The sequence below is a fragment of the Bos taurus genome, chromosome 14 (genome assembly GCF_002263795.3).
Source record: "Bos taurus isolate L1 Dominette 01449 registration number 42190680 breed Hereford chromosome 14, ARS-UCD2.0, whole genome shotgun sequence".
In the NCBI taxonomy this organism is placed as follows: domain Eukaryota; kingdom Metazoa; phylum Chordata; class Mammalia; order Artiodactyla; family Bovidae; genus Bos; species Bos taurus.
The window spans coordinates 31272607-31289151 of NC_037341.1; the positions used below are offsets into that span (position 1 = coordinate 31272607).

Consider the following 16545-nt stretch of genomic DNA (forward strand, 5'->3'; position numbering starts at 1 on the left):
GCTCTGTGGAAGTTAGGAAATTGAGAAGTATGAGTTCTTCAAAGTTGTTTTTCTTTTCCAAGATTCTTTTTTGACTATTCTAGATCCTTTGTATTTCCATGTGAATCTTACTTAGAATGAGCTGCTCAGTTTGAGATTTTGATGGAGAGGATATAAAATCTGTAAATCTATTTAGTGTTCAGTTCAGTCACTCAGTCGTGTCCAATCTTTGCGACCCTATGGACTGCAGCACGCCAGGCCTCCCTGTCCATCACCAACTCCCGGAGCCTACTCAAACTCATGTCCATTGAGTCAGTGATGCCATCCAACCATCTCATCTTCTGTCATCCCCTTCTCCTCCCACCTTCTATCTTTCCCAGCATCAGTGTCTTTTCAAATGCATCAATTCTTCGCATTTGGTGGCCAAATAAGTATTGGAGTTTCAGCTTCAGCATAAGTCCTTCCAATGAATATTCAGAACTGATTTCCTTTAGGATGGACTGGTTGGATCTCCTTGCAGTCCAGGGGACTCTGAAGAGTCTTCTTCAACACCACAGTTCAAAAGCATCAATTCTTGTGTGCTCAGCTTTCTTTATAGTCCAACTCTCACGTCCATACAGGACTATTGGAAAAACCACAGCTTTGACTAGACGGACCTTTGCTGGCAAAGTAATGTGTGTGCTTTTTAATATGCTGTCTAGGTTGGTCATAACTTTTCTTCCAAGGGGCAGACGTCTTTTAATTTCATGGCTGCAGTCATCATCTCCAGTGATACTGGAACCCAAGAAAATAAAGTCTCTCACAGTTTCTATTATTTCCCCATCTATTTGCCATGAAGTGATGGGACCAGATGCCATGATCTTCATTTTCTGAATGTTGAGGTCTAAGCCAGCTTTTTCACTCTCGTCTTTCACTTTCATCACGCGGCTCTTTAGTTCTTCTTTGCTTTCTGCCATAAGGATGGTGTCATCTGCATATCTGAGGTTATTGATATTTCTCCCAGAAATCTTGATTCCAGCTGTGCTTCATCCAGCCCAGCGTTTCTCATGATGTACTCTGCATATAAGTTAAATAAGCACAGTGACAATATACAGCCTTGATGGACTCCTTTTTTGATGGGTTTCTTAGCATTTTTCTGTATATATAATATGTCATCAGTTAATAGAGGTTACTTCCTTTCCATCTAATGCTTTTTTTTTTTTTTTCCTTGTTAAATTGCCCTGACTAGAACATCCAGTGCAATGTTGAATAGATATTATGAGAATGGGCATTTTCATTTTATTCTGCTGTTAGGCAGAAATTTACCCATTTTGTCAAGATAATCTTACTATCTTGGCATCTAAGGCATTCAGTCTTTAACCATTAAGTATGATGTTTGTTGCAGATGTTTCATATCGCTTTTATTAGCTTGAGGAAGTCCCCTTGTATTCTTTGTTGATTCAGGAAGGGGTATTTGGTATGTTCTTTCAACATACTACTGAGTTGGAAATTGAATTTTGTGAAATGCTTTTTCTGCGTTTATTGAGATATCCTGTGGTTTTTGTTCTTCATTCTGTTAGTATGGTGGGGATATATTTATTAGATTCAGATATATTAAATCAACTTGCGTTCCTGTGGTAAATCTCACATGGTCAGCGAGTACAGTCCTTTTCATATCTTGCTGGACTTTTCAGTTTATTAATTTTTTGTTGAGGACTTTTGTCTATGTATTCATGAGTGATACTGGTCTTTGGTTTTTGTTTTCTTTTGAAGTCTGTTTGATTTTGATATCAGGATGATACTGGCCTAATAGAATTAGTTGGATGTGCTCTTCCATTTTCTGTTACTTTGGAGAGTGCGTTGTGTGAAGCATTGTTAATTTTTTCAGCTAGGTAGAATTCACCAGGAATCCAGTTTACCCTCATCTTTTCTTTATGGATAATTTCCTGATTACTAATTTAATCTCTTCCCTTGTCATTGGTTAATTCATATTTAAAATTTTTTTCTTGCACCAGTTTTGGTAGTTTGTTTCTTTCTAGAAATTTACCCATTTCGTCAAGATAATCTAATGTGTTGGCATATGTTGTTCATAGTATTACAATCTGTTTTATTTTTATAAGGTCAGTAGTAATGTTTCTTATTTTTTTATTTCAATAATTTTAGTCTTGTTATTGTACATTTTGACTAAACATTTGTCAGTCTTGTTGATCTTGTTAGTGAATCAGCTCTTGGTCTAGTTGATTTTCTCTGTTGTGCTTTTAGTCTCCATTTCATATTATTTCTCCTTTCATCTTTTTATTTTCTTCTTTCTGTTTCCTTTGGGTTCAGTTTGCTTGTATATTTTCTAGTTTTTGAAGGTGGAAGCTTAGGTTATTGATATAGTGTCTTCTTTTTTAATATGTATATATTACAACTAAATTTTCCTCTTATTGTTTTAGCTTCTTCCTTAAATTTTATACATTATCTTTTTGTTTTCATTCATCTCATTATTTTTCAGTTTTTAATTTGATTTGTTCATTGATCCATTTGTTAGTTTGGAGTGTGTTGTTTAATTTCCATATGATTGTGGAAATTTTTAATAGAGCTTTAATATAATTCCATTGCAGTTGGTGGAGAAGGAAATGGCAACTCACTCCAATATTCTTGCCTGGAGAATCCCAGGGACAAAAGAGCCTGGTGGGCTGCCGTCTATGGGGTCCCACAGAGTCAAACATGACTGAAGTGACTTAGCAGCATTGCAGTTAGAGAACATATTTTGTATTTTTTTTTAATTTATTAAGGTTTATTTTAAGACTGAGGCTTATAACATGTGGTCTGTGCTGTAGAATGTTTCATATGCACTTGAGAAAATTAGCATTTTCCTGTTGTTGGGTGGATAGTTCTATCAGTGTGACTTAGATATAGTTGGTTTATAGTTTTGTTTATTTTCTGCACTGAGCTCCTGTGCAGTTGTTTGTTAGTAGAAGTAGTGTATTGAAGTCTCCAGTTATTATTTTTGATTTATTTCTCTCTTCGGTTGTGTCAGTTTTTGTTACTGTGTTTTGAATCTCTGTAGCTATGTGTACATCTGCTCATAATTGTTATATCTTACTGATAAGTTGACCCTTATCAATATAAAAGATTCCTTTTTTGGTTCCAGTAATGCTTTTTCTTTACTGTTAAATGTAGCATTCCATTTTAATTCTCTTGCTTCTTTTAGTATAATTTGTCATTTTCTTTGTGGTTTCCTTGCAGACTGAAATTTATGTTTTTAATTTAAAAGAACTGAGTTCATATTAACACCGGTTTAATTTCCATAATATGTAAAATGTTTTCTCCAGTATAATGCCATTCCTTCCCTTCTTGATGCGCCTATTGCATACAAAGTATATTGTTATATATTTAAGCTCATCAATAGTTTTTAACTGTTCCTTCTTTCCTTTATGTAGTTGTCTTTTAAATCAGAGAATATAGCTGCAAATAAAAGTATATTAGTAATATCTTTAACCTTTACCTATGTAGTTACTGTTAACTGGTCTTTATTCCTTTGTGTTTACTCCGGTTACTGTCAAGTGTTTTTTATTTCAACCTGAAATGCATCATTTACTATTTCTTATAAGACAGGTCTGTTAGTGATGTCTTCTCTGAATTTTATTTAATAATGTTCTAATTTCACTTTTACTTGTGAGGCATAGTTTTCCTGGATATAGACTTCTTGGTTGACTTCCCCCTGCCCCCATCATCTCTCTGAATATGTCGTTTCCTTGCCTACTGGCCTTTATAGCATTTCTGATGAGCTGTTAATCTTACTGAAGATCCCTTGTATATGAGTTTTTATTTTCTTGCTGCTTTTGCAGTTCTTCTCTTTGACCATGATGTGTATAGATATGGATCTCTGAGCCTTTTTGCTTTGAGTTTGATGAGTTCTGTATGCATAATTTCTAAGAAGTACAAGCCCTGGATTACCAGGGGAAAAGAAAAAAAATAAATAAAAGGAAGGGTAGAAGGGGCCTTCAATTACTAGGGAATCATTGCTGTAACTTTACCCAACAGTTAGAACCTCTCACCTTTGACAAAATTCCCATCCCAGGCCTCCATAAACAGGGCAAGGTTTTAGGGATTTTGTTAGTCTTATACCATCAATGCCATTAATAAAATCTATGACTCAGTGAAAAAAATTTTATTTGAGATAGTCAGACTTTTTACTACAATTATTTGTTTTATTCTTAAAATGGCTAGGAAGTTATTACTTTATTTTGGAGTAAACTTATTAAGTAAATCATTAGTTATGATATTATTTGAGGGACTTCCACTGCATTCAGAGAAGTGCATAAGTCATGTGTATATTGCTTGATGAATTATCACAAGTGTTTTTATTTGTATGTGAATGTTTTACTTGCGTGTAACTGCCACCTAAATTAGGAAATAGATTCAGTAAATTTGAAAGTTCCATTAATTTTGAAAGCAGAGATAAGGGGCATTTACTTAAAAATTTCTCTTTGAATTATAAAGAAATAATTTCTCTATTTTGTGTGTGTGTGTTAGTCTCTTGATCATGTCTGACTCTTTGCGACCCCATGGACTGTAGCCCACTAGGCTCCTCTGTCATGGGATTTCCCAGGCAAGATTACTGAAGTGGGTTGCCATTTCTATATTTTAAATGTATTTCTATGCCATGCTATTTCAAAGAAGTATTGCATCTTCTTCTTGTTTTGTCATAAAAGGATTTAAATTATTAATTGTGTATTTGATGTAGGAGTACAGTTGGACAGAATGAGCTGAAAATTACAAGTAATCGAGCAATAAATTCAGGATTGTTTTTTGAAGATAAACCAAAGCCTTCAAAACAGTCATTTCAGTCTTACCAGGAAGCTTTGCAGCAGCAGGTATCCATTCATTTTTTTCATTTGTTCATTCATGTAATGTTAAACATCTTATGTGTTAGTACAGTGGCCCTTTAAAACTCAGAGTGTGGCTGAGGAGAAAGAATTCTATTTATTTATCATTAAATGTGATAAAGTTTGATATAGACAGGCTGGAATGCATGGGATAGGGAGAGTAATTGCCTTGGCTATTAGGAGGGCTTCACGTGGTTGATGGCTTTTGAGTTTCATGTTATACAGTGAATAAATATGAAATTCCTGGTGTATTCAGGGAATGGAATTGATGTAGGAGAAGGGGCTGGAGTGTTAGATTATACTGGATTGTGAAAGATAGCAAGTAAGGGGTTTTCAGTTTCATCTTGTTATCTATCGACAGCCAAAGGGAGGAAATCTCAAGCCAAAGGGTGAAAGAAATATAATTGATGTGAGCAGATGTGGCTTTTAGGAAGATATCTGGTTGTGATGTGGACGGTTGGGAAAGAGATGTGGCGGAGAAACCTTTTAGTAAAACTATTAGGTAGTCCAGCCAGGAAGTAACAAGGTCCTGCACCAGGTGGGGAAGATGGACAGGACATCGGAAGAGACATTTCTTGGATTTCATTAATAGGACTTAAATTTAGGGACTGAGGAAAGAACAGGGCTTTAAGATGATTCTGAGTCTTGTAAGAGGATGATAAAGCTATGAACTCTTAAGGATAGGGAAAACAGAGGCAGAACACTTAGGGAGGAAGATGACATTCTATTGTGGTTTGTAATATTTGGAGAGAGTTTACTTAGGAATAACTGTATCAAATGTGTGGATTTTGGGAGGGAATAGTTATATCTTCTCCAGAGAGGTCCCTGGAATTCTAGGTTTATATATTCACCTGAGGTACCCTTCTACAAAATTCCACTGGGATTTCTTCTAAAGCTCAGATTTTTGTTCTGTTTTCTACACTAGGCAACCTCCTTGAAAAGTGGGCTTTTTAAAAATTACAGAATTACCAACATTATTTTTTTTGTGTTAGGAATCTATAAACAAGAGACTGTATTTATCTGTTTTCAAATGAGCATATTAAAAACACCACTGACAGAACCAGAATCCCTAACCCTAGAATTTTTTATGTGATGACTTCCTTGACCTTCCTGAAGTAGTTACTTAAATTTGCTATGCATTTGGTAATGATTTTAAAAATAACTTTCCAAAATGTAGGTCTTTATTCATTGCCTATTTATATGTCTTTAAAGACCAACCCTGTGCTTACACTTGATGATGATAAGACCGTTTTGTGTGCTTTCATCAAGTGTACTTAAATAGCCTGGCATTCTCTAGAGAGCTTTGAACCTTCAGTACCTTTGAACTTTGGGAATGGAGTTTGCCCAAGGTAGAGTAGGTCTGGTGATGCGTAGGGAGTAGTTGGCCCACGTCTCAGAGGTGTGGGGAGTAGTTTGTGGCTGGCCAGGTACCATGAAAGGGTAGATAAAGAAAATGAAGGTAGGGAGAGTCTGTTGGAGCCCATGAAAATGATGGTGAGGTTAGGAAGGGAATAGCTCTGGGAGTTGGGAAGATGAAGTTGCCTTAGTCCAAGTGGCACCAGTGGCTGGAAAGGGCCCAAGTGACAGGATGTGAGGGAGTAGCAGCTATGTGTTCCAGCTACCAAAGTGTTTTTAATTGTTTTTGCATATATTTGTGATATTAAATTTATAGTAAAGTATACTGGGAAAAAGTCTAATTTTCTAATAGGAAAAATAAAATAAAATATGATCTTAAAACTAATTTTTTGTATCAGAATACTTGTTAGCAGTTAGCATTTATTACAAATGTTTCTTAATGTTGTTAAGATTCAAGAAAGACAAGAAAGAAGAAAGAAAGAACGTGAAGAAAAAGAAGTATATGAAGCCAAATTAGAAGCTGAAATGAGAAGTTACAACCCCTGGGGGAAAGGTGGAGGTGGTGCTCCTCTGAGAGATGACAAAGGAAATCTGATAAGTATGTTGTTTCTATTGATTTTTAAAAAATATTTATTTGGCTGCATCAGGTCTTAGTTGCAGCATGTGGGATCCAGTACACTGATCGGGGGTTGAACCTGGCCCCCTGCAGTGGGAGCACAGAGTCCTAGCCACTGAACAACTAGGGAAGTCTCTGATTTGTTGTTTTTAAAAGAATCTAAGTTTAACTTTTAAAAAAATGGGGAGTAGAAAGAAGTGGGAATCATAGTCTGTAAGGAAAGGTCTCTTTTTATTATACAGCTTGATGCAGAAGAGGTATTTTGATAGTAAACATGATAGCATGTTAAAAAGCCTTTCTTCATTTATTATTATTACAAAATTTTCACCCTCTAATGATAATAACTCGATTGCAGAGAAAAGTTTATGTTAGTTAGCAAGTTTTTACCCAAACTAGTAGTTTGAATTTTTTTAAGTTTTCTAGTAAAAATAATAAAATCCTTACTGCAATATTTTTAAACTAATAAGGTATCTTAAGTGATCTGATGTAGTTGTGGAAAAAGTGAAAGTTAAGTCACTCAGTCGTGTCCGACTCTCTGCAACCCCGTGGACTGTAGCCCACCAGGCTTCTCTGTCCATGGGATTCTCCAGGCAAGAATACTGGAGTGGGTTGCCATTTCCTTCTCCAGGGGATCTTCCCAACCCAGGGATTGAACCCAGGTCTCCCGCATTGCGGGCAGACACTTTAACCTCTGAGCCACCAGTTGAGTTCAGTTGTGGAATGTTATGTTTAATTCTTATATGCCATATACCCGCACAATGCAGGGGCTCTTGACAAAAACCTGGGCTCAGAAATGTTTGGCAGATTGCAGAATTATATTGATTTATCTTTCAATCATGTATTCTTAAAAATGTTTCATCTAGAAATCACACAACGGGCACTTTGAAAAGAGAGTTTTTGCAACTTGTTATATATGTTGGGATGGTCTTCAATTAGCTTAGAATAAAAGCAGAGAAAGATAATGGGTTTTTAAAAATCATTTAATTAGAAATGGGAAACGAATAATTAGAAAACCCATTAGAGTGATACAAAGTAAATTTGATGTTCTTCAGGTTTATGCTTTGTTGTAGGGATAACTGAGTGATGCAGTCAGAAGATATTGGGGGTTGAATTACTAGAGTTCTTAATGGCTATGTCTTTGATTCTCTGTTAAAGATGGCTTTTTAAAAAAGATGTATTAGAGGCTCACTTAGATTAATGAGGAAACTCTTTTCTTTCCCGATAGATTTATTCCTTTCCTATATTCATCTCATACTTTCTTCACAATTTTGAAGATTAGAACTCTTATTCTGTTTATAAATAAGATGATTTTAGGTGATCCATTAAATATATATTTAATTTAATATATAAATTTAATTTAGGTGATCCATTAAATATGATTTAGGTGACCTGCCGGGGACCAGCCCCGGCTGATCCAGGGTATTCGAAGCGGGGACGGCGTCGGCGAGGATCAGGAAACAACTGCTTAATTAAACGTTAATTAAGGATATAAAGAGTAATAGAATGAGGATAGCTCAGTGAGGAAATTCAGTGGAGAAAAGAGGCTGAGTAATTCAGCCAGAAGGTAAGAGAAAGAACGACATGGTGAGACCAAGTTTCGGTGAACAAGGCCCGCACTTTATTTTTCAAAGTAGTTTTTATACCTTAAGTTATGCACAGAGGATAATGGGGGAAGGGGTAGAGTCTTGCAGCAAACCAGGCTTTCTTCCTGCAAACTTATCATATGCAAAAGCTTAGGTGATTTGCATCATCTTCTGGCCCGGAGGCCTGTTAACATTTTAAGACCTTTTCTTCAGAAAACTTATTTTTCTCTAAAGGTGATTGGTCAGGAGCCACCCTCCAAAAGCATTAGATAAAGTTGCATTCCTACAGAGCAAAGGTGTGGTGGGCTACAACAAGAAAAAGAATTAACTCAAGGGTCCCAGGTTACAAACATTAAAGCTACTACTTACACCAATTATATTAATCAATACACTGCCAGGGACACAGCAGGTAAGGGATATGGAAACTTAGCAGCAAACATTGGCCCAACAAGTGAAAATCCCTTCACCAATACAATTTCTAATCAATCTTTTAACTACTCAAAAGAATCTGTGTTTAGACAGTTTAGAACATCTCCTGCCTCTCACAGTTGGGAGGCTCTGAACAATCACATGTGGCCGGAAAAACCTATTCAGGCAGGCTAGAGGATTTCCAAAGGAGTTTGTAGGTTAAACACTGTCACACCCAGGAATTATTAACTGGAGCTGTAAGCTAACTTTTTTCAGAGAGGTAGTGGGGGACAGCCCCCCGTAAAGTCAGAGGTGTAGGTGAAAGCACAAAGCAGAAAGTAGGCAGACTCTGGTTTTGGGGGTATATGCTCGAGAATTTCCAGGGGGACTCCTGAAGCTCGATCCCGCCTTTGCGTATGCCGAGCCTCCTTCCTCATGACCTTTGTCATGGGCGGAGTTCCTCACGCTGGCTACCGGCAGTGATAGAATTTCCAGTTGAGCTATTCCAGATCCTGAAAAGTGCTGCACTCAATATGCAATATGCACTCAATATGCAATATGCCGGCTCCCGGCAGGTGATCATATTTAATAAGATGATTTTAGATGATCCATTAAACATATATTTAAAATTATATATTACTGGAATAAAATATATATTACTGGTTTTCCATTTATGGGTGGTACTGCAACATTTCCTTTGAAAGTAAAGGTATTTAAACGAAAAGTGGTCTAACAAAGAACTCCCGTTTCTCAGAGGCTTAAGGCAGTGTAAATTACTTCTCACTTAAACTGCATTTGATGCTATTTGAGTGGTTCTCCAAAAGTTGACTTGGGAATCTGCCTCTTCCAGTGTGTCACTCGTACCATTTTGGAGTCTTTAATTTCTAGCTGCATAGACATGGTCCAGAGGATGGGAGAACAAGTTGAGAATTTTGATGGGGCCTGACCTAAAGGTGGAGAAGTATCACTTTTGTCTTTGTTCAATTGTTCAAACCTATTTATAAGGTTCTAAAGTAACTTCTTGGGAGGCTAGAAGGGTTTCTTTATACCCAGGCGGAGGACATAAAATTGATAAGCATCTACCCAGTCTTTGCTATAATAAATTTAAATTATGAATTGATAGAAGCATAATAGTTACCATGAAGGAAGTGCTTATGTAACAGAAATTTTGGGAAACACTGGAATAATTTCCTAGAAGTTTCCAGCTTGCCTCAAAGATTATTTCCAGTTCAGAGAATATAATTATAATGTCCTATATGTGTTTAATTGGTGGAAGTGAGTAGGTTAAGTGTTTGTTATTGAATTATAAAATATTATTTTAGAATTGCTTGACCTAACAGGAATGGAGCAAACCTTTCTGAGATTTTTATTTTTAATGGTAATGTTTAGTTTGCTTATTTAATGCTTCAGTTATGCCATGAAGTAAAAAAGGTGTGCTATTTTATCAAATGCAGTGGAACTGTTTTTTAATGGTATTTTCAAAGCAAGTAAACTTGAAGAATATGTTTGTTTTGTATTTAGCTGTTACATTTGAGAGAAGGAGAGGGAACCTAATTTTCCTATTATATTCCCAATATGTAGTAAAAACCAGTGTTTTCTTTTACTCCATTAGATGGCCAAGACCATATAACAGGGATTATGTTGGATGACTTTAATTCAGCTGCTGGCTTTTCTAATTACTCCTGTTTCGTCTTTCATCTTTTATTACAAAGAAATTAAAGAAATTGGATGTTCACCATATTCTTAGCTCTCTGAGAAAGATCTCTTTGTAAGGTAGTTATTAATAAAATATCAAAATCTGTTACCCATACAATTTTAACATAGCATCAACCCTTTGAGAGTAAGTACCTCTCATTTTGATTATTTGTAATACATTTAACATCTGTTTCCTTTCTCAGTTTTTTTAAAGTTCCCATAAAGAAAAAACCGAGTATATTCTACAGTGAGTGAATGGATAAACTGTGGTACATTCATATGATGGGATGCTACTTAGCAGTTAAAAAAAAGAATGAGCAGAACAATTTGGGAGGCTTCAAAGAGAAGACCTAAGGGAAAGAAGCCCTTTTACATACACATATATTCTCAAAATACGAGGAGCCTGATAGGCTGCAGTCCATGGGGTCGCTAAGAGTCAGACACGACTGAGCGACTTCACTTTCACTTTTCAGTTTCATGCACTGGAGAAGGAAATGGCAACCCACTCCAGTGTTCTTGCCTGGAGAATCCCAGGGACGGGGGAGCCTCGTGGGCTGCCGTCTATGGGGTCGCACAGAGTCGGACACGACTGAAGCGACTTAGCAGCAGCAGCAGCAGAAATGGAGAACAAATCACTGGTACCAAGATTATGGCTGAGGACAGGGAATAACTATGATGGAATTTTGGGGGGTGATGGGACTGTTCTGATTCCTGATTATGGTGATGTTACTTGACTGTGTATTAAAATTTTTAAAAATTGTACACTAAGAGAAAAAGTAAAAAAAAAAAATTAAAAATACTTAACCAGTTTGAAAGATAACAAAAGTATCTCATAGTTCTAATTGATTAATAGCAAGATTGTTTCATGTATATTTGATTAGGTATTTATATATTTTTTATGTATTATTTATGCCCCAGTTAGATTTATGTTTGTTTTTATGTGATTTATTGAGAGACAATTTGCATATGATACAATTGACCCTTTTAATGTGTCAGTCAGGGCTATAAGTAATTCAAAGGCTTGATTGGGACTGGAGAATCTGTTTTCTCTATGGCTCCCTCACATGACTCAGGAGGCCCCAGTTCCTTGCCATGTGGGCTTTCCCTTAGAGCTCCTTAGAGTGTTCATTATGGAATGGTAGCTGGCTTTCTTAGAAGTGAGTGAACCAATAGATCTAGCAAGATGGAAACATAATGTCTTTTATGAAGTAGCCTTGAAAGTTTTATACCATCATTATGCAGAATCCTGGGCTTCCCTAATGGCTCAGACGGTAAAGCATCTGTCTGCAATGCAGGAGACCCGGGTTTGATCCCTGGGTTGGGAAGATCCCCTGGAGAAGGAAATGGCAGCCCACTACAGTATTCTTGCCTGGAAAATCCCATGGACCATGGAGCCTGGTAGGTTACTGTCCATGGGGTCGTAAAGAGTCGGGGACGACCAAGTGACTTCACTATGCAGAATCCTTGTCATAAGAAGTAATCCACACTCTAGAGGAAGGGACTAGAGCTCCATCTTTTAAGGAATGTTTATATAAAAAAAATTTATGAATATGTTTTAAAACTCCGCATGATATTTTTTCATTAGGAATACTAATGATGTTGGGTAAATGTCACTGTGACTTGTTTTGAATTGCTACTATTTGTTCTATATTTAGATAGTCAAAAGTTCTGAGGTAAGGTGCATATAAATATGGTTTTTATGGATTGTCAAAAATGTATACACTCTTTAAGTTCTCTACTAATTTTGACTTTATTTTGTAACATTATTTTTGAAAAATTTCTTACAAGTTTTGATAATCTTGTTTCTGTTTTCAGGGTACCAAGATAACCATTTAAGTATTCCAGCTCTGGTCCTGTTGGTTCTCTTCATTTCTATTAAGCATATTAATTATAGGAATGTGTTTATTGAAATAAATGGCTTATTTTTTCCCTCTCAGCTGATTTGAATAGGATGCACAGACAAAATATAGATGCCTACCATAACCCAGATGCAAGAGCATATGAAGATAAAAGGGCTGTTGTATCTCTAGACCAAAATTTAGCCACTTCAAATGCGGAGAACCAAGAAGATGCTGCAAATAAAAACTCAGGTTTTTAATCATATATATATATTTTTTTACGTTTCTAAAGTTGTTCAGTAGCATTTCTCTTCTGTTCTCCAACAAAGTTCTTATTAAGATTTTGAGAATTTGGTTATTCTGAGTCAGAAAGCATAACACATTATTTATGCTATTTACAATAACTTTTCTATATAGGTATTTTGAAAAAATGAAGAGAGAGATACATTTTGCTCCTTAATATTATACTCTGTATTTCTTCTCAGCTTTATTAGTTCTTATATATACTTTAGGTGCTGCTAACAGCTTTATTTTGCTAGTGGGAAGGAGATTTCTTAAATAGTTTTCTTTTTTTTTTTTTTTTTTACCCATACAGAGTTTGGTTCTTACACCCATAAGAATTAGTTTAAATTAGTGAGAACATACCAGATGTTGTATATGATAAATTATACAGTAAAATTCATTTTTTGTTTTATAAACATTTGCACTCCCTTATAAGCCACAGTGTACAAAGAAGTAAATAATTTACTTTGACTTCTGGTCACATCTCCCTTTCATAAGCATATACCTTTGGTTTGGTATTAAACAGGGTCCTTTAAAGATTCTGTAAATTAAAGATTATTCAGTATCTTTATGACTTGCCAGGAAAATTTGTAATCATCTTTCTTTATCAAGTATATGTGAAAATATGTTACATATTTAGAATTCAAGTGAAGTTTAAAGAATATACTACCTTATACTGTATTTTGATGCCTATAAAAATAACCATTTATTTACAGCAAATTGAATTATTAGGACTCAGAGTGAGAGCCAAATTAATAATTTCATCAAAAATTCTACTTTTTAGTAGTTCAAAAATCAAAACTAGATTCACTGTGTAAAAATCTACTGTGGATCAAAGTAGGAAAATATTTTCTTATAATTAGAGTTTAAATAGTGATACAGGCTGTCCATGGAAACAACCTACAGTACATCTCTTGAAGTATTCCAAAAGGCTGCAGAAATTAGTGCTACTATCAAAGGTTTGAGAGATGCAAGGCTAGTAATTCAAATCAGAGCTTACCATTTAGTCTATCTGTTTGGCCAATAAGTCATATGTATTAAACATGTAAAAAAAATTTTTAAAAGAGTGTATGATCAGTCAGGGATATTTTGAAAGGACTTTTTAATAGTGTTCTTGTCTAAAATTAAAATTTTTGAGAAAGTACAGAGTGTTTACTGTAAATAAATGGGGAATGTGACCAGAAGTCAAAGTAAACTTATTTTATTTCTTCGTACATCAAAACATCTTTTCATTTTATTTTAGAGAATTTTTGCTTCTTTCTGATTACCATTATTTTTCTCTTCATTGGCTGCTGCTTCTGGAGCAGTCTGTATTGAGATCAGTGGTACAGACCCCTGCTCTACTCCTCTCTTCCACCCCCTGTATTGTTTGTACATAGTTCCCTCTTAGCTTAGAATTTTCTCTGTCATAGTAATAACACGTCAGGCATCTAGCTTTGCTTACTAAGCAAAAACACAGGAAAAATAGAAAGTTTCCATGATTCTTTCCCAAAAAAGAGCACAACCTTGATGACTGAATATGCACAGCAGAATTTGTTATCTATTTTTATTGTGTCTAACACCAGGGTTTTGGTGCTAATTTGTGGCCAGGATGTGGTCAGGATGCTCTAGTTTAAGAAATCATAAAATGTTTAAATTCCCCTTTTTTGTGCATTGAAATTCCCTAAATTAACTTTCATTTCCTAAGAATTAACCTAAAATAGACTTTCTGAATGCAAAAAAACTATTGAGAGTCACTTAATTTGTTGCTATGCCATCATATATGTATATGAGTTTATGTATTTGTATGTGTGTATTTATATACATGTGTTCACACATAAAATATACATATGTGACACGTAGTATTTTAAAGGCCTTAAGGGAGCTCAAATATGCCTGGAAGTTGAATATCTTAATATATACTTGAGATTCACTATCCTCTAATATTTTGTCTTCATTAGGCCTGTTTTAAAAGCTCTTCTTAATGTTTGTTGTTTTTCTTTTACTTCATGGTTTTTGGGTGAAAAATCATGTTTAAAAAGTTCATATTAATTTGGATTAAATTTATTTTTTTGCTTATTATGCTTGAATGCATTTTCATTTTTGTTTAGAGCATGTCTTTCCCTTTGGTTTTGTTTTTATAATGTTTTTATGTTTAAAGGAACTTATCTTGCCTGTCTCTAACAATATTTCTTCTCTAATTGCCTCAAAGGTTTAGAATTTGACAGATCTCAATGTGAAACAAACTACTCAGTTTTGTTTTTCTGATCAGCCTTTCCACGATAACCTAAGCTTTTAATGTTTAGGTATTGATTTGCCTTTCTGCTGATCTATTCAAGTAAGCATTAGTAAATTTAAATACAAAGGAAAAGAGACCCAAATGACAGCTCAACTGCAAAGCAATTGGCTTACAACCACTATATGAGTGAGAGAAATAAATGCTTTAGATTGATGGTATAAGGAAACTAAAAAATGATATATTTTTATATAAATATAAAATGATATAAAAAAGTTATGTGAGCCTTAAATTTGCATACAATTTTTTTCTGCATTCAAAAGACTGCTGGGGCATACTTATTTTCCAGGCTGCTTTTATAAAATAATATTTTTCCTTTCCCAGAATGTTTAATACTATTTATAAATAACATATATATAGCATATTTTTAATCTTCAAATTTATATCATTAATCTGATACAATTTTTAAGTAAAAAGTATTGCAGTGATTAAAAGTCATTTTAATTTTGTAAAAATTAAAAATGTTTTTAGAGCTAATTTTCTAATTTGTGTTTTAAACCATGGATAGGAATCCACTGATTTTTTAAAAGCAATTTTAGAAATTTTTTATATGTGTATACATAATACATTTTAATGTGTACTTAAGCAGTATTCTTAAGAAAAGGATATTTACATCATACATAAGAACTTAAATGTGTGCTTTATAAATTTTATTTTAAAGCCTTTGCTGCAGTGAGAGTTGCTTAGGTTACTAACTTTTATGTTTCCTTGATGACTTTCAGATATAGCTATATTATGATTTTTCAACTGTGTATTAATTTTTTTAGTTTCACCATTTTTTCCCTCTCTTTTCATCTGGTCTTTAGATGCTAATCTTGGTCGTCTTCCGAGTTTAGCCTCTGGGCTTCCATATTTAGTGCCTTTTTTCAAAATTTGAATTTATTTAGCAAAGTCTTTATTCTTTAACCTTTATGTTTTCTATGCACTGGCTAATGGTATGTTTTTGCAAAATTTCCTTTTCAAGGTCATATGCAATCACAGAGCTCTCCTTTTGCTCGGGGAAATATTTTTAGTGAGCCTCCAACTGAACTTCAAATTAAACAGCAGGAATTATACAAGAATTTTCTTCGTTTTCAGGTGAAATGCTTATTTGATCATGGTTTCAAAGTTTCATAAAAGTTTTAATAAACTTGCAAAGATTTTATCCACAAGATAAAATCTTAAATTTAGAATAAATTCTAAAATGCCATGCAGTTATCTAAAATATCTAATTCATATTAGATAGAAATTATATTATTTAATTTATATTATTATAATGTTTTACTTATATATGAAAAAGGAATAAGGAGACATGTCAGGTATACCAGTTGACTTAATCTTTTTAAAATTTTGTTAAATCATTAATTGTTAGAGAGTGCTGGAATTTCTAAAACTGAAACTCTTAAAATGTTCACCTATCAGGCATAAAATGAATCTTTCTAGATGTTTATATGTGTTAATAGAAATAGTTTTTTTCTAAATGACTTTATATTCTTGACTCAGTTGTTTAGTTTGTAAGTAAATATTAAAAATACTCTCACATTTTGTATTTATTTGCTTCATTTATGTGTGTAAGCAAATTGCATTTAAAACACTAGAAATGCCCAGAGGAAGACACTTGAGCATCAGGTGTTTATTAAGCAAATGGGTTTATTGAACTCTCATACTGTGTCCACCC

General features: G+C 34.5%; 1 protein-coding gene across 18 annotated transcripts in view; it reads left to right on the forward strand.

Moving 5' to 3' along the window:
* Nucleotides 1-16545, forward strand: part of CSPP1 (centrosome and spindle pole associated protein 1) — a 113816-nt gene that overhangs the window by 59484 nt on the left and 37787 nt on the right. For 15 of the 18 annotated variants that reach the window (XM_059893270.1, XM_025001590.2, XM_059893268.1 and 12 more), the window contains 4 exons: nucleotides 4694-4823; nucleotides 6642-6789; nucleotides 12431-12583; nucleotides 15853-15965. In XM_059893270.1, the coding sequence (XP_059749253.1) occupies nucleotides 4694-4823; nucleotides 6642-6789; nucleotides 12431-12583; nucleotides 15853-15965 (544 nt within the window). The remainder of the gene's footprint in view (nucleotides 1-4693; nucleotides 4824-6641; nucleotides 6790-12430; nucleotides 12584-15852; nucleotides 15966-16545) is intronic. The other 3 variants (XM_005215484.5, XM_059893266.1, XM_059893271.1) reach the window with 1 other exon arrangement.